The sequence below is a fragment of the Ptychodera flava genome, chromosome 5 (assembly GCF_041260155.1).
Source record: "Ptychodera flava strain L36383 chromosome 5, AS_Pfla_20210202, whole genome shotgun sequence".
NCBI lineage: Eukaryota > Metazoa > Hemichordata > Enteropneusta > Ptychoderidae > Ptychodera > Ptychodera flava.
This window is the reverse complement of record NC_091932.1, coordinates 17,309,696-17,335,293: the sequence shown is the minus strand read 5'-3', so window position 1 is coordinate 17,335,293 and position 25,598 is coordinate 17,309,696. Positions and strand designations below refer to the sequence as shown.

The 25,598-nt window shown below is 37.4% G+C and overlaps 2 protein-coding genes across 3 annotated transcripts; both read right to left on the bottom strand.

The window, feature by feature from the left end:
• Positions 1–236: 236 nt before the first annotated feature.
• LOC139133156 (sulfotransferase 1C4-like) lies at positions 237–24,809 on the bottom strand. Of its 2 annotated transcripts, none has more exons than XM_070699584.1 (6): positions 9,512–9,764; positions 6,258–6,514; positions 4,847–4,982; positions 3,874–3,980; positions 2,212–2,395; positions 237–1,297 (listed from the first exon to the last, which is right to left on the bottom strand). In XM_070699584.1, exons 1-6 carry the CDS (start codon positions 9,630–9,632, stop codon positions 1,188–1,190), a joined length of 915 nt encoding a protein of 304 aa, XP_070555685.1. In that variant the 5' UTR covers positions 9,633–9,764; the 3' UTR covers positions 237–1,187. The 2 variants fall into 2 exon arrangements, with proteins under 2 accessions (XP_070555685.1, XP_070555686.1); XM_070699585.1 differs by lacking the exons at positions 4,847–4,982; positions 6,258–6,514; positions 9,512–9,764 and adding exons at positions 18,692–18,827; positions 19,887–20,143; positions 24,590–24,809 and having other exon boundaries at positions 1,053–1,297.
• LOC139132621 (sulfotransferase 1C4-like) lies at positions 14,600–18,403 on the bottom strand. Its single transcript, XM_070698895.1, has 4 exons — positions 18,384–18,403; positions 17,877–17,982; positions 16,722–16,905; positions 14,600–14,809 (listed from the first exon to the last, which is right to left on the bottom strand). Exons 1-4 carry the CDS (start codon positions 18,401–18,403, stop codon positions 14,700–14,702), a joined length of 420 nt encoding a protein of 139 aa, XP_070554996.1. The 3' UTR covers positions 14,600–14,699.
• Positions 24,810–25,598: the final 789 nt, after the last annotated feature.

Here is a 25,598-nt window from a genome sequence, read left to right as displayed (position 1 = left end):
TTTTCACTATGGGCCTGTGGCCTGATGTTATGAAATAAACATTGATTGAGGTTCTGACTTCAAAAGGAAAGTGTTCCCCGGTTTTTGCCATCATACAGAAGGGAAACTTTGTTGGTTTCCTTTAACTGTATAAGAATACATTTTCATGGATATGATATCTCCAGGTATCATCACCCTTCCTATCCGTATGATGTCACTATGGGCTTGTCCGGTAAAGAAAATATGTACAAAATATATGCAAAATTTATGTGAACTTTATTTACAACTCCTATAAGTGACTGGTTATATCCTTTTTAGTCGAGTGGAATGTCAGTTTTCACTATTCGTGGAAGCCTGTAAAAATACTGCCGAGGTACATGTGTTTGCAACGCTGTGGTTTGTAAGCCATGGAAAATCCATCCAACATTTACCGACTATTTTGATTCATGACCTACAGCATTAAAGGGACAAAGTCGGTCATTTTTCATGAATTTTGTTTTATGCAAGATACTACTCATATCGTTTGACATGTTGAAAGATACTGAATGAATGGGAAACCATGCATAAGGCTTATGTTAGACCCATGTTTTAGATACGATACATGAAACCATCGAGAAAATGAATTAATGGTCATGACCACTAATTCGTTTTCGCGATAGTTTCATTTAATTTGTCTAAATCCGGGGTCGAATATATGCACTGTCACCCATTCATTCAGTATCTTTCAATATGTCAAACGATATGAGTGGTATCTTTCATCAAATCCATGAAAAATAGCCGACTTTGTCCCTTGAAGAAGGGAAAGATTTTGAAGCGGTTTCAGCAGCGATTACAGTAATTGGCTCAAATTAAATTGGTTTGGAAAAAGAAAAAATAGGAATATCGCTTAATGGTATCACTTTTAGCCAAATGTAATTACAGAGCCTGAATGTGCTCCCCCTCGAAGAATCTACACAATTTCTGTCGAATTCTTATTGCATTAGGCCTACCTGCTAACTCAGGGGGAGAATATTCCAATAAAACACCTAGATTGATAATGTGGAAATCATCCTTGTTCTCAACACCCCATCAAAGATCAGCTAGTGTTTTCCCGTATGACAGAGTATGGAAGTACAGGCATTGGACTACGAGATTCGACCGCAATGATCACTTAATTTGAATATATTGAACGTGCATTGAACCGGATAAGTTTATGTGACATTGTCATGTTATTCAAAATCAAATTCAAGGTCGGAATCCATCATCCATGAGCGGTAAGCCTCGTCAAGACGTTTACTCTGGGCGACAGTAAAGTGTTTCTTCCATCCACCGACTTGACCTTAATCAGGGGGAGAAAAGGATGCAGAAAATATTAGAGGAATGATGGCATTTTTAAAACTTTTAATCATGATGATGTCATCTCCTGTCCTTAACAAAAAGTATCTGGGTGGTAGTGGTGGGGGGGGGGACAGTACATCATTAGACTGAGGTTCGAAAAATCTTGTATCGAGGACGTAAAGGTTTTTTATCATATACTGTATCGAATAACAAATATGTTGTTAAGATAATAATCTGAATTTTTTTTCAGAAAATGGGCGTGCTATGTCAAAATCTCATCACCACTTGTTCCGATTATTCAGAAAAGCGATGCCCACATCCCGTCGCTCATTGATAGACATTGAAAACTTTGCATTAAAGTTGTACCAAAGCGTACGTGTACCAACAAATCAGGAGGTGAAAATCGACGTATAAGACTATCAACTGTCACGTAGTATGGCAGAGTCAGTGAGATCCGATCTTTGTATAAAAATTCTCGTATAAAAAAGTTACGCTTAAGTGGTAATACTCTTCGGGGATATATGTGTACATATATATATATATATATATATATATATATATATATATATATATATATATATATATATATATATATATATATATATATATATATATATATATATATATATATACACAAAATGTATACAATGTGCCCTCCCGGTTATCACCATAATGGCTTTATGGCAAACCTCTGAACTTGGGCACAGAGAGTTATATATATATATATTATATATATATATATATATATATATATATATATATATATATATATATATATATATAATATGCATTTAATATGCATTTAATATGCATTTATATATATATATATATATATATATATATATATATATATATATATATATATATATATATATATATATAATGTGCGCGTGTATAATTTTATGTATTGATTACCTTTATTGACGAATAGATGCTCCGTTGTCGGTATTCCAAGACATTCACACAGGGCATCATTACGAGCTTTAGCACTTTTTCTCATCGACTCGATTGAGCATAGGTTGGCTATTTTGTCGATCACTTCATCTGATACGTTTTTCCCAAGAAATCGTGCAAGTAAGCGGAGGTTGTCTTTCATGTTCTGTGGAAATGTAAGAGTAGCCTTTGTATAATTGATAAGCCTAGATGATGCTCGGCCCGAGTGTGAAACTGGCATTTACTGGTCTGGTTTTAGTATTGTGACCGCATTTACCGGTCTGGTCTTAGTATTGTGACCGCCTCCATAGAATGTCGCGCACACTCTTGGTCGCCCGTTGCAGACCAAAACTTGGGACTAGACTAGACGGCACCATGATGGACTTTTGATTATTAATGCCAGGTTGACACTCAGATACAGGGCCGCTTCTGGACCTGTCGTTAAATAGCGTTAAGAGACAGCGGCGGAGGAATTGTTGATTAGACAAGGACACTTTTGGTCCATAATCACAACGTATTTGAATGTCACGTCTCTCAGTCATTTATCAACCTCGCTGTTGGCCAACTGTAAGGGCATCGCCGAGTAAACTGGGCCCAAGGGCGACTTAATCGCTCTCACACATTTTGGACCAGGTCTGAATGTTGTGTCCATGGCCACTCTCAGTCAACCTCTCAGACCCAAGATAAATTAGTCAGACCATAGGCCGACATAATGCATTCACATTTTCAAACTAGGGCAGACTCAGAGGCAACTTAGGACTCGATCCCATGGATCAAGTTTATTCTAGAATGTAAGAAGATTATGGAGGTGTCATAATTTTTGTTTTCCATTCGAATTGTAATCCAGTAAGGAAATGTCCTTGCAAGACAATCTGAGGCCTGACACAGGCCTTTAACTCGGTAGTGTGAACATAGCATAATAGATGTCGTAAATGTCCGACACGATAAGGCATAAAAGAATATTGTCTGTTTCCGTTGTGCCCTCAGAAAATGGGATGGGTCTGTGGAAACATTCTTAATATTTTTTGGTGTGACAATGCGGAAACATGTTTAGGATAAGAGCGTTTAAGGTAGTATGCACCTCGAAAGTGAAAGACTTAAATTTTTGCTCAAACTTTCCTCACAGAATATATCAACCATTCTCTTTCAAAATCGAGAATAAAAGTCAGGGGTCACCATGCAAATTTTGGAACTAGAGAATCAAATTAGTCAAGATTTACCGATATTTGAAATTTAAAATTGCCGCCATCATTGTGTTAACTCTATGGAGAAAAAAATAAAATTTTCGATTATCGAAAAACTTAGTCTGTGAAAAGTTTTCTTACACCAAGAGCTTTAAAACGAACCCCACAAGTGGTAGATCAGAAAAGAATTGAAAAAGTTTGAGAGTCCGAATATCTGTCCCCGAGGCGCAATCTACCTTAAATGGGGCAGTTTGGGATCGTTTTACTTTTATTTGGTCTAATTATTCTGTGGCATTCTTGCTGGGTTGGATGGGGAGGCTATAACCGTATACCACGCCGACCTAATACAACCGTGTTCGCCTGATGGTTTCCATACAGTTCATTTCACCTATAAGGTATGCAGAATGCCATCCAAAGCAATCAATGAATTGAATTTTTGTAAGTAAAGCTGTCACAGTACCCTAGTTATATCCTCGTATTTCATAAAGAGTACATTCTCCGCGTCTTTCTTGGCCCACCAGGCAAGGACATGCTCGTGCCAGCTCCCATAATCCTCCACGTCAAAGGCTACGGAAAAAGATGTTGAAAGCCGTTGTACAGTGGGTTTCCTATACGATTATGCATCAAGGTTGAGAAGTACGAAAAAGTAAGTCCATTTTAATCTAAATTGTATATATTTAGGTAGCACTGACTAGAATAGAATAGAATAGAATAGAATAGAATAGAATAGAATAGAATAGTATAGTATATAGTATGAAACATTGGTATCTCCGACTTACTGTTTGTGATTTATAGCACAGGCATGACATCTTTTTATTTACTGAGCTCGTGTTGTTTGATAACAAATTTTAACTTCAAAAAAGCAGTGAGCTGATACACGATGAAGTATTGCCAGTCCTTTAAACGTTGATATCTAAAACATTTCTCTATTAACGAGTTGCAAGTTTATTCCAACACAATGAATAGCTGACAAAATAATCGAAATGAACAATGATATATGTAAAAGTAAAATTGAGAATGTATGTATGTATGTATGTATGTATGTATGTATGTATGTATGTATGTATGTATGTATGTATGTATGTATGTATGTATGTATGTATGTATGTATGTATGTATGTATGTATGTATGTATGTATGTATGTATGTATGTATGTATGTATGTATGTATGTATGTATGTATGTATGTATGTATGTATGTATGTATGTATGTGTGTATGTATGTATGTATGTATGTATGTATGTATGTATGTATGTATGTATGTATGTATGTATGTATGTATGTATGTATGTATGTATGTATGTATGTATGTATGTATGTATCTATGTATGTATCTATGTATGTTTGTTATGTGCATTACTCTTAATGTTATGACACATCTGCCTTACACGTGGCAGTTCAAAATAATCGGGAAAAAGTTTATAATACTCACGGTTAAAACTTCCATCAACAAACGTATCAACGACTGATTCAAGGGTTATCGGGTATAAGGTGAATTCTGGCATTTTGCGTCGCATGTTTAGAAATGATACCAACAGGTCCTTGGGATTCCTTGCAACGTATATGACCTAAATTTAAACGATGAGCGATATTACATGAGTTATTTTATTGCAATTGTTTATGTTTATTGCTGAACTTTTTTTATTTTTGGCAAATCTTACATGTATAATAGTTTTCAGACTTTTTATGAAGAAACTATTTGCGAATTTGGCGGTAATAAGGGTCAAAACAGGCGTTTTTTTGAATTACGGAAGGAAACGTTATCTCGTAGCATAGTGATTGATGAAGACGCTGAGATTGTGGTGCTCAGGATCTCATATTCTATAACAGTGCATCAAATATCCCTGTATCTGCTCTCATATGATCTACGTTCAAAAAACTCTAACAATAAATATGTACGTGTATTTATGTATGTATGTATGTATGTATGTATGTATGTATGTATGTATGTATGTATGTATGTATGTATGTATGTATGTATGTATGTATGTATGTATGTATGTATGTATGTATTTGGCTCATAATTACCTATCTGTAGTATCATATGATATAGCATGGGGAATGCCTTAAAATGACAAAATAAACAAATATTTGACAGTTTCTGGTCAATATCTTATATATGGTAAATGCCATCATCATTGAGAAGATCGAATGTATATTCGGTAACGCCATCGAGCCAAGTAATTGTATTTAATAATATATACTTGCGAAATAATGTACCACCTCCATGCCCATAATGGACGAATGCAAACTTTGCTCGACATAATACACATGGCGAAAACGAGTACATTATGGTGTACAAAGTTTGCTTGAGTCCTTTATTGGACTAGGGGTGGAAACATAATAGCATTATTATACACCTGTGTCAGTAACCTATGTGGAGTTTCGACGTACAGTAAGTTTCCGTATCAGAGGAAGCGGAGTCCAATAACTTTGCCGCGGAGGAAAATAACTTTAGGTGTTTTGGGGACACCTCATAACACCTTTACGTCAACGCCGTGAAGAAGGACAGATGATTTTAATTTTTTAACAAAAAATACATTTCTAAACATTTAGTACTTCACGAACACATAAAGTTGTTTGACTCTGAGTCCTCTGAAATCGATACTTAGAGATTTAGCCGAGCGGTTCTCTCTGTGGCCTCTCCGCTAGGCGACTGATGCCGTATGTTGTGGGTTCGAACCCGATTGAAACTAGCCGTATTACTATACGTCGAAACTCCAAGGTTATAGATGCAGGTGTATAATAATATAAAAACACATGCTAGTTAGGTTATGCATTTTCCAACAAATTAAATTGTTCATTTAGAGCTTGAACATTCATAACTTCTGATTGATATTTACCTTCGGCCTTTTTTCCTCTATCTGCCGCGGAAGAAGATTATATGAAAGATGAGATGCAAAGAATCGTGGAGAACTTAATGTTTCCATGTGTACTCCTTTTGTATCGGCATAGCGGCTCTTGAATGCCTCAGCCACTGGGTCATCTCCGTCTTCGACCAAAGCTATCTCAAGCAGCACGCATCTGCCGTCGACTGTGGCAGCATCTTCTTCCCCGTCGCTCAAAAGAAGAAGCATCATGTACCTTAAGAGGTGAGTTCCTGGAATTTACGAACAAACGAAGAACTTGTCCTCATCGAGCTCGGGAACGAATAAGGATATATTAGGGACCGTTCAGTTTTTACGGCCTGGGGGAGAGGGGCCGGCAAAATCTTGTCGCCCATGTTCAAAAAACTATAGACTCCCCTACATTTTTGGTGAAAAAAAGATGACCCCCCCCCTTTGTCAGACGAAAAAATTTGATGACCCCCCCCCCGCTGAAAAATAACCAAAACCCATATGCCAAATTTACCCGCATGGTTTGGATTTGAACTCCAGTAAGCGGCGCACTTTATCCGTGTAGCAGAGATGCCAGTGCACAAACTTCTCAGCCACATCCATGCAAACGTCTGTTAATTAGGACAACTGTAAGGCAATTTTTAACTTCATTTCCATAGATAACTTATGTCCATCACACTGTTATGTAAATTCCCCTTTTTGTCTCAGGGTCGCGAGCATGTGAATGGTCTTTCAAAGATGAGATAGGCACTTAACCAGATACTACTGTAATATGAGTTGCATGGCCGCCGAAGGCAGCCCGCTGCTTATTGTAGTGGGTTGGCAAAGTCTGGGCCTGCCGGTAAAGAGGGTCATGGGCCACACGTGGATCATGGCCATTGCATGAAGTAAACCTATTTATTGTAGTGGGCCGCCGAAAGCGGGCCGCCGGTAAAGAGGGTCGATCATGGGCATTGCATCATGATGAAGTAAACCTAATTGGAGTGGGCCACAAAAGGCGTCCGCCTGTTAAGAGGGTCATGGTCTATTACATTAAGTCAATTTATTGAAGTGGGCCGCCTAAGGCGGCCCGCCGGTAAAGAGGGTCGATCATGACCATGGCATAAAGTGAACTTTATTATAGGTATTATGTTTTTGAAAATGTGGTGACCTACCCTTTCCTACCAGTGAAAAAGCGATGACCCCCCTCCCTTTGCGGATTCCAAAATTACGATGACCCCCTGGATTTTGCCGCCCCCCCCGGCCGTAAAAACTAAACGGTCCCTTAAATGTGTCGTCGACAGTCCAGAAGGAAAATGCACTACAACAGTTATACCACTAAATTATGTACTCAGTCACTCAGTCATTCACTCTATGAATACTAAGATTTCACAACTTTCATTACCTTATTTATGGTAGTTATTGTAAGTTATCAACGATATCGGACTTTTTACAATAGCTCACAAAAGGAGATATAAAGGTCACAAAAAGTAAAAGGGTCGTAGCTATTACGTTTTACAGTTTGTGTGTTGGATAAGAGAGTCGACTAAGGTATTTATTTGTTGATAATTTCTTTAAACTTTTAAATGAGTAATGATATCAAAGTCACTCTTCAGAAAAATCACATGTTCAACTATATATTCTTTCAAACGCGTTGTAGTTGGTTTTGAAAATTATATCTGGTGTTTCGGAAGAATTCCACAATCGACACTAATGACAGTGTTAACACTTTTTCAGTCTTTTATGGGTCTCGTTCAAAGAAAACTTTGAAAAACTTAGGATATTTTAACATCGGTTTATTACACATTCGTAGCTATTTGGGCTTTAATCTCTACTATAATATAACAGAACGTCTTGGTACTCTTTGTGAATTCTATAGAGATGAATGGAAGAGGGCGACTTCTATTATCAAGTTGAAGGGATACGCCCACACTACCTTTGAAAATTGTGTTTGTCTGAAAGCCTTCTTTCAATCTCTACTGTGACCATGAACTTTTTGGGTCGGCAAGTCTTGGTACACAATGGTTTACGCTCTACGTGTTCATGAATAATTTATCAGCCTGCTACCCTGGACAGCCCGGTGGAGCCGATAAATGATTCAAAAGGTATAACTTGGTACGGGAATTACACGTACGATTAGTACAGTGATTACCTAACTAAGAGTAAAGGATGTTTTACAAATGATTAAAAATGCTATAGAAAAATATGGCAACTCACAGCTGATCTTAGGAACGTAAGATTGAACGGGCACTCTACAGAAACTGTTGTACCCATGTCTATTTGCAGCCAGACTCAGAGTCATTTCCAAAATAAATAGATTATCTGTGTGATTATTCATCGCAAAAGTCTATAAACACAAGGGGAGAAAGTTGATGTATCTGAGTCAGTTGGGTAAGAGAGCTTTCAGTTGTTACGAGAGATGGGCTGAGGGAAATCAGCAGTGGTCCTCATGTAAACTCTCACGTAAAATCTGACCCTCCCCGAAATACCGCCGCTATCTAAAATGTGACCCTTCCCCTTTTCCATTTTGTAAAACTTGACCCTCTTCCCGGTTCCAAAGCCGAGAAACTTGAAATGCATGTGCGAACTTACCAAAAACGCTTCACCCCATGGACTCCCATGTTTACCCGATAATCACATCCTTTCATCTGTGTGCCCCTGCATTTGGTTATTCTTTGGAATTCGGCTCTGTTTCAAATATTCATGGTACTGGTTTCAGGTATTGTTGTCACCATGTGCTATACACCATGTGTCACCATGTTTGTAAATTTGTGTTTGACTCTCTTTTAGAGTGAAAGGACGTTTTTGAGTAAAATTCCAAGATCATATTTGTCGTATATACATGCACTTCTAACCGCCCTATGTTATAATGTGTATCCCTCATACTTTACCGGGCATTGTTGTATTGAGATTGGCATTCATTATACCGTGATGGCCATTCCATATGTGATGTGCATTCTCATAATTTCGATGATCATTGCTTACATTGCGATGTGTTTTATACTGTCATGAGCATTTTTAAGTTTTGTTAACACCACATTGAAGATTTATATCCATTATGAAAATTGGTAACCGTAAAATGTGATCCTCCCAAAAGGCCAAGTTTGTAAAGCTTGACTCTCCCGAACGACAGGTTTGTAAAATAAAAACGCGGCCCACACCCTCATAATGACTGAAAGCTCCCCCACGTCCAAATGGACAAATTCTTTCACCGGGTTACACTACTCAAAGTCACCATGACCTACATAACACCCGCTTTCATACTCGGGTGGGTTTCTTACCTGATTTCGGAAAGGTAATCAGGAATATGTCATCCTCTCTGATTTCTGCATTCTTTATCTTCTCTAGTGGATATTGAATTTTAGCTTTATGTTGTCCTGAGGCTGCGCCGTTGCCTTCCATGTTCAGGATGCGGTATCGGAGCAACCTGTTTACGCTTCGTTTGTTGATAGACTTCGCTGTCTATGGTTGTTGCTGCTGAGAACCTGTGAATAAGGAGGTATTCTGCGGCGGTTGACTGTAGTACTCCCTTTGATTGGTATCATAATAACGGCACACAAGTTCACTTTCCACTAAGTATAAGAAAAATATCGTGTTTTGTTGACATTAGATTAAATTTGTAACTCTGAGCTAACGGATGGCAGTGTGTGCGTTAAAGTGAACATTTAAAGAGCGCCTTGCGCGCATTGATACAATTCTATAAATGCAAGTAAGTAATTGAAACCTCTGTGTGGTCGGAGTCAATGGCACGGCACCTCAATTATGGAGTGGCCATGACATAGATTATGAGATATTTAGCTACGTAGAGTTGCCGCTTAATCTCTTCACTTGTTACCCAACATTGCTTAATCCCTTCACTTGTAACCCAACATTATGTATTTTTTGGTACAGAAAATGGATCAGATTGTATCTTTCTGATGAAGAACCGAAATAATGTAAAGGCATTAGAATGGTAAACCTTGGGGATACGAATGCCATTTCACGGTGGAAATGCCGCACCTCATCCGTGTCAATTTTCTCGTAGGTTCAAGGGCATCGACCTCAGGTCGGTCAAGGTCCGGCCAAACGACAACTTTGCAGCGCTGAGTTTTAGGCAAGAATAACTCCATTTTATGCTCTCTCTCTCTCTCTCTCTCTCTCTCTCTCTCTCTCTCTCTCTCTCTCTCTCTCTCTCTCTCCTCTCTCTCTCTTTCTCTCTAACTTTTGACAGGTAAGCGAGTAATGGTTGGAAAACACACACAGAAAATTTTAAACCCAAAAGTTTTACATTTCCTTGGTTTATAAATTCCATGTTATATGAGAGCCTAGCCAAGAACCAAAGCAGAACTTTCCTTTCACCTCCATTACTTACACTACAATGCGACATTCTGCAAGCATAGTGGTGACTTTTGAAGAGCATTTAACAGACTTGTAAACAAAGATTTGTGGGCAGAAAATGTGCGTGGTAAAGTCCACGTTGCGGTTTTCTTTTTAAAAAACCAGCACGCGCCAGGGGGGGCTAACCAGAGAATTTAATTACTTCGGGCTTACGACATCACTCGGACGTTTCATTCTAGAAAAAACAACGCTAGACACACAACGTGCACGTCGATGCACGAGGCATGCCATAAATAATTACTGCCCGCTTGGGCAATACTTGCGGGCGCAACCTTAATATTTCGGGTTCTTCCGTTGCCCCTTGCCATTTTTATTGTCTCACAAGAATTCAAAAGGTCAAAAACTATACGTACATATACCATTTACATATTGCCAACATATTCGCCAAACTCCCTTATAGATGCCAAGAGCAACTGAAGACGGCGATTGCAGGAACATGGACGAAAGCGTCATTGCCCTTGCAAGCTCAAGGGCACCAAGAGGGCGGGCCACACGAACGTTCTATTTTTTGATACACTGGATAGAGTGTATTTTCCTATTTATTGATTTATTTTTCCCCAGAACTACAAATGATGCAAAGATACAAATATAATTAACATCAGAAGAAAAGACAATAATACACAAAATGATAAAAATACAATATTAGCATCAGAGGAATGCAAATATTACTGCACAGCGCAACTTTCCAGTAGTCATGATAAAAGATGTCACATTTTAAAATTTGCTTCACTATAGGTATAAATATTTATTGGTGGTTTGAAAATGAAAATGACAACTTTCTTCAAAGTACAAGAGAAAACATTCCCCATCAATAATCTAAGTACAATATGTGACATCGATACAAGTTAGGTATGTTGCATTAGATTGAATACATGTATCCGTCATGAATTCTTATTTTAAAAGTTCTAATCATTCCGTAATCGGCGTTGTAAGACACTGACAAGGCATACTATGGACTTATTCAAAGTAAAATAGATTATATATTGCATAGCTTGGAGGAATACCACAGCAAAATATCGTAAAAACGTTTCACTCTATAGAAGAGGGTTTTGCGTGTACTCAGTGCGCTACCATATGGTTCTCCTTCAGTTGGCTTTTTCCCTTGTTTAACTTTAATCAATAAGACAAATAATCTATTGCTATTGCTCTCCAGCAATTTTAGCTTTCAAATGTAAGACTGGAACGCCCCGCAGTACCTGTCTGATATGCTAGCTTTCCGAACTACAATTCATCGGTACAAAACACAATCTTGCACTATTCCCAATGTCATCTTATGTACAGCTTGAGGCACCGTTCTACAAATATTAGGAATTCTTTGTTCTACAATTTGAAGTGTGCTTCCAATGTTAATAATTTCTAGGTAAAATTGAAAGTATTCATAAAAGAAAATGTACCTTTTAGGGTTTTCCCAGGTGTTTCCTCGATCTGCTATGGAATTTCCTTTGTAGTTCACGATGCATTTGCGCATTCATTATAGTGACACAGTTTCACCAACCTACTTACCTACCTCCCTCCCTACCTCCCTCCCTCCCTCCCTCTCTACCTCCCTTCCTACCTCCCTCCCTCCCCCCTCCCACCCTACCTACCTATGATTGAACACTTTAATGGAGGCTAATTTTTTCATATAGCATCACTGCAGAAGATACCCATATCCCTTTCTTTACATGATTTCATGATCATCGTGGTAACACACACAATCAGTGAATCATCCGATACAATTCACAAGCCAAAAATGAATTTAAATAACTGATGTAGAAAACGTAGTGTCAAAGGCTCGCAGTGCCATATTAGTCTCGCCACTTCAGTGCGTGTTCAGAGTAGGACACGTTGATTACGGTACGTCTCGCCATGGCCAATCAACTTTTTAAATAAAACTACCAACATAATATACACCTACAGGATACACACTATCGTATACAAAACACAAAACTAAGATATGAACGACTTGTGGAGTTGCTTTTTCTTTATTACAATTGTTAAGTGAACTATCTGATCAAAATATACAGAGATATTAAGCCTGCAATCATAACTTTACCATTAACGATTGTTGGAAAATTACCATAATGAAATTATCGCTAAATGATGAAAAGAAAATGTCTGTGCTTAATCGAGTATTTTCCGCTGTATGAAAATAAAGGCATCATTAAATTGCATTATATTACCATGCCCTGGCTGTCGCATTTTGATTGGTCGAGCTGAACCACGTGACTGACCACAAATACACAGTAATGGTCTGTTTTCATGCCCGTGAATATGAATAATAAGATTAACAACTCAAAGTATCGTAACTCTACAGCTCAAACGTAAATCATAATCAATCACAAAATAAAATGGAGCACTTGTTGGCCAAGTTGAGATACTTTTTTTCTGAAAATATCTCCGGATTTGCCAATTTTTTACAGCGCGCGTGACATTTTGTCGCGTATTGCTAAGTTCTGGGGCCCAGTTGTCGTTCGCTCCGGAAATTTTCGCAAATTTTGACGGTTTTCTTCGGTTCATTGATAATATAAAAGAAATAACAGACTCCGCTCTGACCATTAACGTTTATTTATGGGCGCGGGCTCGAGGAAAGCAAAATTAACGGGCTCGGCAAGCCTCGCCCGTTAATTTTTGGCTTTCCTCTCGCCCTTGCCCATAAACAAACGTCAATGGTCAGCGCGTAGCCTGTTATTTCTTAATTAATTTGCTTGCTGAGGGCGGTTTAACGGTTGTCGGGCATACATAGAATTGTCACAAGTTTACTGACCTAAATAGTTATCACCTTTTTTCAGTTTCATCAAACGTTGTGAAGTGTTGTTGGCCTCAAAGGGGCGATTTCATGATTGCTGGGAGTATTTTGTCTTATTTTGCCTAGCATTATATCAAAATTTAGTGACATGTTGGTTAAGTGTTACTACATTATGGGTTAGTATTACATATTTTGTACATATTGGGTTAAGTATTATTACATATTGGGTTAGTATTACATATTGGGTTAAGTGTTATTACATATTGGGTTAGTATTACATATTGGGTTAAGCGTTATTACATATTGGGCTGGTATTATATATTGAGTTAAGTGCTATTACATCTTGGGGTTGTGTTACATACAGGGTTGAGTATTATTACATATATTGTATGCTGGGTCAGTATTACTTATTTTCCAATTAATTAATCAGAACCAAATGGCGTAGTAAGTTTTAATAAATTTATGATACTTAACGCAACCTTGTCACCAAAATGTGTCTATTAGTAACTATTTTAGACTATACGTTTCCACAAGTTCAATCAGGTATCAGATTGATGGCTAATTGTTTCGTTCAGCAGAGGATGGCTACGCACACATACTTTTATTCATGATTTAGTGATAATTTTGTATGGAAATTCTCTTCGAGGATAGTTAAAGTTATTAATGCAGATTCAATTTTCTATTTATTTTCATATAGTGCACTTACGATCAACGGTAGTATTCTTCAGGTGTGACAATAACGTTATTTGCAAAAAGTTGGGTTGCAGAGCCTGCGATTGTTGTAGTTTTTGCACTTTTTGTTTATTAGCTAATCAAACAATCGTGACAATCATGTCATCTTTTACCAAAAAATATGATTGTTTGGTGAATTGTGGTATCTTTCACAAAAAAAACTTAATATTCTTTTTCCGAAGGGTAAGGACAGTGGCCATACATGTTACTTTTTGTTTGTGTGTACGTGTTTAGATTTTATTTTGTGTATTTACTACACAAGGGTCTTAATATCATTTGAAATTTAATCGCCTGCTCAGGGCATGCCTATGGTTACTGGCCATTCTTGGTATTTTATCAAGTTTTCTGACCTAAATATCATTACCATCTTCACTCTGATCAAACCTTTTTAATGGTTATTGGTCACTAAGGGGCATGGTCATGGTTGCTAGACGTATTTTTTTGTCCATTTTGCTCGATATTATATCAACGTTTAGCGTTATTACATATTGGGCTAACTATAACATATCGGAGTCCCTTGCCCTATGACAGAGTATGGACGTATAGGCATGGGACTACGAGGTACGACCGCAGCCCATTACTAAGCTCGAAAAAGCATTGGAACTCATAAATACAGAAGTGACATTGCGATGTCATTCAAAATCAAATTCAAGGTCGGAATCGGTCATCCATGAGCGGTAAGCTTCGTCAAGACGTTCACTCTGGGCGACAGTAAAGTGTTCCTTCCATCCACCGACTTGACCTTAATCAAGGAGAGAAAAAGATGGAGAAAATGTTTAGGAACGATAGCAGTTTTAAAACTTTTGATCATGATGATGTCATCGTTTGTGCTTGGCAAAGAGTATTTGGCAGGAGGTGACGGGCGCAGTACACATTAGTAGATTGGATTTCAAAAAAAAATCGTATTAGAGGACGTAAAGGTTTTATCATATAACTTATCGAATAATAAGTATGTTGTTCAATAGTGTTTTTAAAATGTGCGTGCTATGTCAAAACTTCATCTCAATTTATTTCGATTCAGTAAAGCGATGGCCACATCCCGTCGTGGATTGATATACAAAACGATGTCTTTTGTTTCCCTGCGGAACTTGCATCAAAACGTACATCTGTAAAGCCGTCATAAACATTTTCGGATAAACATTTTATCCGAAGCGTCCCTCACGTGGCCAAGGCGTGTGGAAGTTGGTTCAAGATCGAACGAGAAGAAGATAGCGCCATAGCTTTAATGAATTATCACTTTAAGCAGAACAATCGCAAATAGGATATTCAACGGTGTGATCTTGTTTTATCTCAAGAAACAATCATATGACCATTGTATGATGATGATAATTTCAACGAGCATCTTGGTGTGTCCGCTGCAGTTACTGAAAGCATTACAGCCCAGACTTGTCCCTCATTTCGAATTCCTCTTACTGCGCCCGAAAAACGTGTACCAATAAATAAGGAGATGAAACTCGAGGTATAAGAATGTCAAATGTGTAATTCAAATTCTATCACGTAGTATCGATCAAGCAGCGAGATCCGATCTTTGTATAAAATTCGTTTTAGAAAGAAACATTACGCTTAAGTTAGAATGCGCTTCGGGGACAGAAAATTGGACTCTCAAACTTTTACAATTCTTTTTTTTTATCTATCACCACTTAAGGGGACTCAGTTTGAAGCTCATGGAGTATTAAATAAAGTTCAGTGGTGATATGTTGATTAGTGTCATATTCTTCAAAGAAATGCAATTAAGAAATTAAGAGATATCAGCACTGTCAGCACATTCGTTTCTACCAGTACTAAACTTATAGTGGGAGTCAGAAGAAGAATTGTCCGCCATCATATCTATAAAAGCCACTTTATTGCATCACACTTATAGAATACATGTTATCCACCCGAATAACCCTTTGATCAGTGCCCCTCAAAGTAAGTCTTTAGCCACACATGACGAGAGATTGAATTTTAATGTTGTTTCACAAATTCACGTTCTACTTGATTAAATAATGGTTCTCGTGTCCATTTTATGTTAGCTATGCATTTTTAGCTAGGGATATTCCGTGTAAAACTGAAAAAAATCATATCTGTCAGGATATTTCTCAATTTCTCAACATCACATTAATGACCATTAGGCTGTACATTTTGTTTTACCTCTAGAAAAATTAATATTATGATCTTGATGTCTATCATGAATATTGATAGACATCAAGTTCATAATATTAATTTTTCTAAAGGTAAAACTAAATGCGCAGCCTAATGGTCATTAATGTGATGTTGAGAAATTGAGAAATACCCTGACAGATATCCTGGCAAGGGTAAATAAAACTGGCTAGTTATGTAATCTGTGAACTAATAGTGGTCAGTTTTGTAAACAGTGAACGAACAGTGAACATTTATGTACTCAATGAACCATAAATGGCTATTTATTTGGCAATGAGAGCAATTTAAAAATGACTTTATTTCAAAAGTGAAAGGATGAAATAACTATTTTTTGCATATTTTTACAGCAGATAATAGGGATTGATAAAATTCAAACTCAAAGTTACCAAACAGAGCTGTATATATATATATATATATATATATATATATATATATATATATATATATATATATATATATATATATATATATATATATATATATATATATATATATATCTCAAAGGTATCGATTACCTTTATTGACGAATGGATACTCCGTTGTCGGTATCCCAAGACATTCAGACATGGCATCATTGCGAGCTTTAGCACTCTTTCTCATCGATTCGATGGAGCATAAGTTGACTAATTTGTCGATCACTTCATCTGATACAGTCTTCCCAAGAAATCGTGCAAGTAAGCGAATATTGTCTTTCATGTTCTGTGGAAAGATGCAGGACGTATAGCTGTAATCTTTGCATAATTGATAAGCCTAGTTGACGCTAGGCCTGAGGCTAAAATTTGCATTTGTAAGTCCAGTTTTGTTTTGTGATCGCTTCCATGGAATGTCGCACACATGCCTATAGTCGTTCTCACACAATTTGGGCCTGGTCTCACATTTGAATCCACTCTGCGCAAACTCCTCAGAACCAAGACAAATTAGGTAGAACGTTTGCGTTCGCATTTCTAAAACCAAGGCAGACTCCGGGGCGCAGTGCGCACGCAGTGTAATTGATTTAGTAAATGTAGCAGCTGTGATTAGTTGGCATAACTTGAAGCTGCCGGCGAAATACTTGACACGATAAGGTATAAATAATATTGTGTGTTTCTGTTAAAATGCCCACAAAATAGGTCCGCTGGAACATTCTTAATATTTTTTGGATGTGACAGTGCGAAAATATGTTTAGGATCGGAGCGATTTAAATAGGGCAGGTCGGGGACGGGTTACCGGCGACATTTTTTATTTGGTCTTATTACTTTGGCATTCATGCAGGGTTGGATATTGAGACTATACTACGCCAAACAAATAGAATCTTGTCCATCTGATGGTTCTCCATAGTTCATTTATGTGCGTGATATCTAACATGCACTCCAAAGCTATCAATGAAACGAATATTTGTAAGTTTAAAAATGTCATGAGTACATCAGATATAGAAATATGTATATTATTTGTCAGTTTTGTGTTCAAAACCTTCAGACTTAGAATAAAGACTATTACTTTACAACTGCAAGATTTCTCTTTTTTGTTATATATATGAATTACTTGTATGCTACTTTCTAATTTTTGTATATTAACCTTTAACCCCATTGCATCTTGGGCGGAGGCCCTACGATGCAATAAATGTACACATAGTGTGCACCAACAACAATCTTTCGTCTCTCTGAAATTCCACAACAAAGCTGTCACAGTACCCTAGTTATATCCTCGTATTTCATAAAGAGTACATTCTCCTCGTCTTTCTTGGCCCACCAGGCAAGGACATGCTCATGCCAGCTCCCATAATCCTTCACATCAAAGCTATGGAAAAAGATATTGAAGACTGTTGTATAGTGGGTTTCGTATAAGATTATGCACCAAGGTTGGGGTCTACGTAAATGTAAATCCATTTCAATCTTAATTGGATATATTTTGGGTAGCACTCACTAGAAACGAATAGAACAGAATAGGATTGCTGAGTGGAAACGTTGGCATCTTCGTCGTACGTTTTGAGATACATGGCACCGGCAGTATATCCTATAATTTACTGTGCTCATATTGTTTCATAAGATATGTTTACTTCAAAAAAGCGAGGTAATTAAGAGTGAAGTATTGCCATTTCTTTATATATTTCTTAAATATTAGTCGCGCAAATGAATTTCAAGTTTATGCAAACATGATGAATTGCTGACCAAAAAATCTAGATGCCCAATGGCACATACAAAGAAACATTCCAAACCATCGCTATGTCAATAGATTTTACTTCTGTCCATGTTTATATATGTATGTATGTATGTATGTATGTATGTATGTATGTATGTATGTATGTATGTATGTATGTATGTATGTATGTATGTATGTATGTATGTATGTATGTATGTATGTATGTGGATGGATGGCTATATCCATGTAAATGTATCTGTGTATGTATCTCTGTATCTATGTAATGTGAGTGCTTTGTGCTATTGTTATAACACATCTGCCACACACGAAACAGTTCAACATAACTGGAAAAAAGCTTATTACTCACGACTAAAATCTCCATCTACAAACGTATCAACAATTGATTGAAGGGTTATTGGATGTAAGCTGTAGTCTGGCATTTTGCGTCGCATGTTCAGATATGATACCAACAGGTCCTTAGGGTTCCTTGCTACGTATATGATCTAAATGTAAATGAAGAGAGATATTACATGAGCTGTTTCATGTATGTATGTATCTATGTATCTATTTATGTATTTATGTATATATCCAGCTATGTATCTATCTATGTATATATCTATGTATCTATGTAATCACGCATTATTCACAGCTCAAGCTTTCATCTTGACTTTTTAAGGTTTTCCAACTGCTTGTCCTGTCAATGAAATGTTTAAGAAAGCTCAAAAGAAACTTCCAGATATCTTGAACAGCAACGACCTTATTCTTTTCTAATTATATAGTGGACAGAAATATCCTAAAATTACTATATTAAAAGTTTTTAATTCTTATACAGATGGGTATTCGAAGTTTTCTAAAAGATACCCCACTCAACCCATTCATATAAATATTACCATAAAAGTCGAACACTGTCTTCATATTGTTTAAGACAAATGTTTATCTCTGCGGAACTTTATAGTTTCAATCTCATCTCAATGGTAGACTGAATAAATTTTCTCTCGTGTGAGTAGCCTCGATTGAAGAATATTAATATTCAGCTCATAATTACATGTCAGTTGTGTCAAATGAGGTAGCATTGACAATGCCTTCAAAAATAACAAAATGGGAAAATATTTGCCGATTTGTGGTTAACTTTTCATATGTTTCAAATGCCATCGCCATCAAGAAGGTCAAATATTCGACACCTCCCCATCGAGCGAAGCTATTTTCTCTAATATTTGCGCAATAATGTACCCCCTCCCGCCCAATAGTGGATGAAAGCAAAATTTGAGTGCAAAGTTTGCGTGAGTCCATTCAGGACCGGAAGGGGATACATTATTGCTATTATTTTATAGTTTGGCAATGCCAGAGAACTTGTAGACGTAGAAAACGTCTGGGGCCATATTGCTGAATATTGGAAACATTATAAGAAATAATTTGGGGACGACGTCACAAAATCCACTGACATTGACAAAGCTGTATAACACATATAGACGTCGATGTTTCAGCTAATTAGGTTATGCATTTTCCAACAAATTAGTTATTCATTGCGAGCTTGAACATTATAACGTCTGATTGCTATTTACCTTTGGTCTTTTTTCATCCATCTGCCTCGGAAGAAGATAAAATAAAAAATGAGATGTTAAGAATCGTGGAGAGCTTAATGTATCCATGTGTACTCCTTTAGTGTCGGCATAGCGGCTCTTGAATGCCTCAGCCACTGGGTCATCTCCGTCTTCAACCAAAGCGAGCTCAAGCAGCACGCTTTTGCTGTCGACTGTGGCAGCATCTACTTCCGCGTCGCTTAAAAGAAGAAGCATCATGTACCTCAAGAGGTGAGTTCCTGGAATATACCATCAAATAAAAAACCTGTCCTAAACCAACTCGAGAACGAACAAGAATATATCAAATGTGTCGTCGACAGTTCAGAAGGAAATTGCACTACAATAATTATACCACTATTTATTCAGTCATTCTTTAACTCTGAATATCTGTATACTCGTGATATATATATATATATATATATATATATATATATATATATATATATATATATATATATATATATATATATATATATATATTAAGAATCTATGAACTTGTAGTTGTCACTCTACAGGCTGTTTCATTCGCTAAGCAATCATAAGGAGTGAGGATTTGGTGGGAATATGGCTGTTTTTATTTTAGCAGGCGGGTATGCATATGCAAATGAGCGGTTGCGGCCAATGTCAGGTCAGTTATTAATGAGGAGGAATTTACTGCTGTGTCTGCATTTTAAGAGGAATTCTGTTCGCTTGTTGATTTGCTGTCTGAATTGAATATATTGAGTTTTTCTGTTATACACAGGTTACAGCGTTTAATTTTATAGAAATAAGGTGGAGCCCTTTAGACCATTTGACATCATAGCTTCCGTTGTAATCTTTGAGTTTCCATATGAATTTTGAAAGTTCTGTATTGTTTCTGTGCTTGGGTGTTTTAAATGTGTACTTGTGTATATTTGTTTGCAAGTTGAGTCTGTGAGTCCGATATAGTGTTTCTGATCATCGTTTGTGGTGACAGTGGCTTTGTATATTATTGAAGACGTGAGGCAGTTTCCTGAGAGTGGCAATCGCTCATTTGCATATGCTTGCCCACCTGCTTTAATAAAAACAGCCCTTTTCTCGCCAAATCCTCACTCTTGATGATTGCTTGGAGTATGAAACAGCCTGTAGAGTGACAACTACGAGTTCCTATTCTCATTATTACCGCCCTGCAGAAATGCATTGAGCACTATACTTTGCCTGCACACACACACACGCACACACACACAATATATATATATATATATATATATATATATATATATATATATATATATATATATATATATATATATATATATATATATATATATATATACACAAAATGTATACAATGTGCCCTCCCGGTTATCACCATAATGGCTTTATGGCAACCTCTGAACTTGGGCACAGAGTGTACGGTTATATATATATATATATATATATATATATATATATATATATATATATATATATATATATATATATATATATATATATATATAACTTATTACCTTATCTAAGGTAGTTATTTTAAGTTATAACCGATATTGCACTTTACATCAGAGGTCTAAAGGGGAGGAGATATAACGGGTCACAAAAACAACAATAATTCAAAAATGAGTAAGTGCAAGGCAAAATCACCTACCTAACACCACAGACAAATAGAAGAAACAGACTTGCAACGCGAAATGGCTTTTGGTCCAAGGTCGTTTCGGTAGACTATGGCCTTTTCATATTAAATTGAGCTTCACAGGTGTTAGATTTTTTGAGACCTTTGTACGTGGTTGATAATTGCACGAGATTATGCAAAAAATACGATGAGATGGCATCGTGCTGCCAGTCACGTAGCAACCATACTTACTTTGTGAGCTCTCAGGGCAGAAACACTGCTTCACGCCAATCAAAACATAACACGCCCGCAGTTTCATAAACACGTCCTTCAATGACCAACTTTTAATAGACGATATGACTGACCGTAAGCCATTGTGTAAAACCAGAGAGTATCGATAAAAGACTTTCAAATTTGGTTCAAACACACTCATTACATATTCATTAAAATGTGAGAGGAATTTTTAAAAATGGTAAAACTCACTTTCCCGAAGCTCAAAACTTTCCTATTTTCGCCAGCACGCCGATTCCACTCAGCACCACATGACAACAATAACACAAACTTTGCCGAACATACTTTCGCTTAAAAATTGGCGAAAATCCGGAAACTACCGAAGGGTGCATGGTCGGCACACTTCGGAAAAGCGAGGCGAGAGCTACCTGAGGCGAGGCGAACATGGATGACTTACGTAACCGCTTCACGCCTTGAACAATACCCGTTGCGAGTCTGTTTCTATTTTTCTGTGCTAACACTAAGGACATTGTTAAGGACCGTTGTTTGTAGGATAGAAGAGATCAACATTAGGTATTGTCTTTTGGATAATTATTGTAACTGTTCAAAGGAGTAATGATGTATGAGCTATTCTTCAAAAATAACATATTATGTAATTTTATATTCTTTCAGTCAAATTGTATGAATATTATATATTATCCTTTTAACATGAGAAAGATACGGGCTTTCGACAATTACATCTGATGTTTCGGAAGACGCACATTTGATGTGTATTTATGTATAGACTGCCATTGATGCTATTCTGCTTTTAATCAATAACTTTCTATATTCTATCATAATGTATGTACAGCCATATTGAGTTTGTCGATGTTATATCCAAAATAGCCTATCCTTAATCTGTGGTGATTTACTTGCCACTATCGTATATGGTGTTCCGTCAGTATAAAGTCAACGGCCGCTCTTTTGTGTGAGATTTTAGGAAAGTCTTGCCTAGACGACTTACCCCGTGGCAAATCCTCATAACCGTTGACCTGCAGTCTTGGGATAGGTTACAGACAATTTACCACGACAAACGCTATGGGTGTCAGAGTTCATTATATTTGGGATACGGAGGAAAACACCAATTTGAATACGAAAGCGTAAGTAAGGCCATTCCGTCAAGGGTTTGAAAATTGACTTTGCGGTAAAATACCCGAATCAGCTATTAAACTACGGAACGAGATGAAGATAGTGTGCGAGGAAACAGAGTCATCAACTCGCGCTGGTTTTGTAACATTACTAGAGATCGATCTGTCTTCAGAGTTTTCGCGGAACAGTTCAACAGTGGTCAATCGATAAGGAGGTTGCGTAATGCACAAATAGGGAAAAAGTTGAAACTGATAGAGAGGGAGGGGGATCCGAATATGCGAAGCAAACCCCAAACTTAGACCCGAATCTAAGTGAAATAGAGTTAATCTCTATTATGATAGAAAAAAAGCGTCATGGAACTTGTCATAAATTATGCAGAGATGAATGGAAGAAGACGACTTCTGATATCAAGCTGAAGGGGCACGCCCATAATAGCCTACTCTCACTCTCTACTGTGACCATAGCCTTTTGGTCGGCAAGTTTCGCTAGGTGGCTGGGTGCCGCACGTTTTGAGTTGGAATCCCATCGAGAATTTACTGAATTCTATAAGCTTACATACGTTCCACTTGTTCATCGATAATTTATCAGCAACCTGCTCCGAGCAGCCCGGTAGAGCAGGTAAATTTTTCAAAATGTTATAAACTTCGTCCGGGAATTATGCACGATATCCTTACAGTCCTGACATATTAACAGTAAAGGGTGTTTTGCAAATGAATCACAACGCAGAGAAGACACGGCCACACAGAGCTGATCTGTGGAACCATAAGACTGAACTGGCACTCTACAGAATACAAACTGTTGTAGCCATATCTGTTCGCAGCCAGACTCGGAGTCTTTTCAAAAGAATGCAGTCTCGAGTTAATATGATTGTTCATCGCAAAATCGATAAACACAAACAGAGAAACTTGACACCTCGGAGTGAGTCGAGTAAGGGAACTTTCATGTAAAATTTGACCCTTTCCTTTTTCCATTTTGTAAAGCGTGACCCTCTCCCCGTTTCCACTTGCGAACTTGTAATTCGTGCACGAACTTACCAGAATCGCTTCACCCCTTAAACTCCCATGTTTACCCTATGGCCAAACCCTTTCATCTGTGTCCCTACCATTCGGTTATTCTTCTGAATTAGACTTTGTCTTACATGATTATGATACTGGCTTTAGGTCTTGCTGTTACCAAGTATACCGTATGGAACAAACGCTACCTGTTTATATGTGTGTTGGACTCTTATGTAGAATGAAATGACACTTTTGAGTTAAAATTCCAATATCAAATTGTTGTACACATATACACTTCTAACCACCCCATATTGTAATGTGTATTTGTCACACTGTATTGGGCATTTGTTAAGAGCATTAAGATGGACATTCATTATGTTGTGAAGATCATTCCATATGTGATGAGCATTCCTTATATTTTGATGATCATCGCTTAAATTGCGATGTGTTTTATATTGTCACAGGCTTTTTTCAAATGTTGCTAACAACACATTGAAAATTTACACTCATTATAAAATTGGCATACCGTAAAATTTATAAGCTCGCCAAATCCAAGTTTGTAAAGTGTGACTCTCCCTAACAAGAGGGTTTGTAGAGAAATGAAGCCGCCCGATTTCCCGGCCCATCCCCTCATAATGACTGAAAGGTCCCTAACACTTCCCAATGGACAAGTTATTACCTCGGGTTACGCTAAGGTCACCATTGAGGGCCTGACCTACTTAAAGTCCGGTTTCATGCTCGCTTTGTTAAATACGTTTCCCTACCTGATTTCGGGTAGCTAATCAGGAAAATGTCATCTTCTCGGATTTCTGCATTTTTTATCTTCTCTTTTGGATAATGAGCAGGTCCAGGTTGTTCGTAGGCTGCGCCGTCGCTTTCCATGTTCAGGATGTTGGCGGTATCGTAGCGACGTCTTTACGTTTCGTTTGTGCATAGACTGTTTCTGTCTTTCTGTCTATGGTTGGTGCTGCTGAGAACTGTCAATAAGGGAGTATACTGCAGCGCTTGACAATAGTACTCCTTTGATCAGTAGCAAATTAACGGCATACTAGTTCACTGTCCACTAAATATTAAGAAAAATGCCATGTTTTGTTGACATCAGATTAAATTTGTCACACTGAGTGAACGGACGGGCAGTCTGTGCATTATAGTGTACATTCAAATAGGGCTTTGGCGCATTGATATATTCTATGAATGAAAACTCTGTACAGTCAGAGCATAGGCTCGGCACGGCCATTAAGGAGCGGCCATGACGTAGGTTATGAGAGCTTTAGGGTTGGTCCAGTTGATATCCGGGTGGAGGGGGGCTTGGAATATTTTGTGAAAAGGATTCTGATTCTGAAAAATCCAGCCAAGGATGGCAGAAAAAATAAAAAAAAAAGATTGCAAGCAGATATAAGGTAAAAATACTGCACGGACAATTACTTTAAGTGTTACTTTAAAGTTTTGGACGCCCCATCTTATAATATCTATAATTTTTGACGTGCCCTTCCGACACACTATTCTTTTTATAGTGCCTGTCAATATCGGTGCGCCCTTTTGGCACCTTATTTTCATGACATCTTTCATTTCGGCACACCATTTGGTCACGACATTTTCATAACATCTGAATTCATTACACTTCAACTCATTAGTGCCCTGATTTGATTAATATTTTAACTCATTCTTTTGCTGCTGTTTTACATGTACCCAATGTTTCAATTTGAAACATAAGTAGTATTATTCATTTGTTGTGCTTCTACTGCATTTTCTCATCCTTATACCTGCACCGGA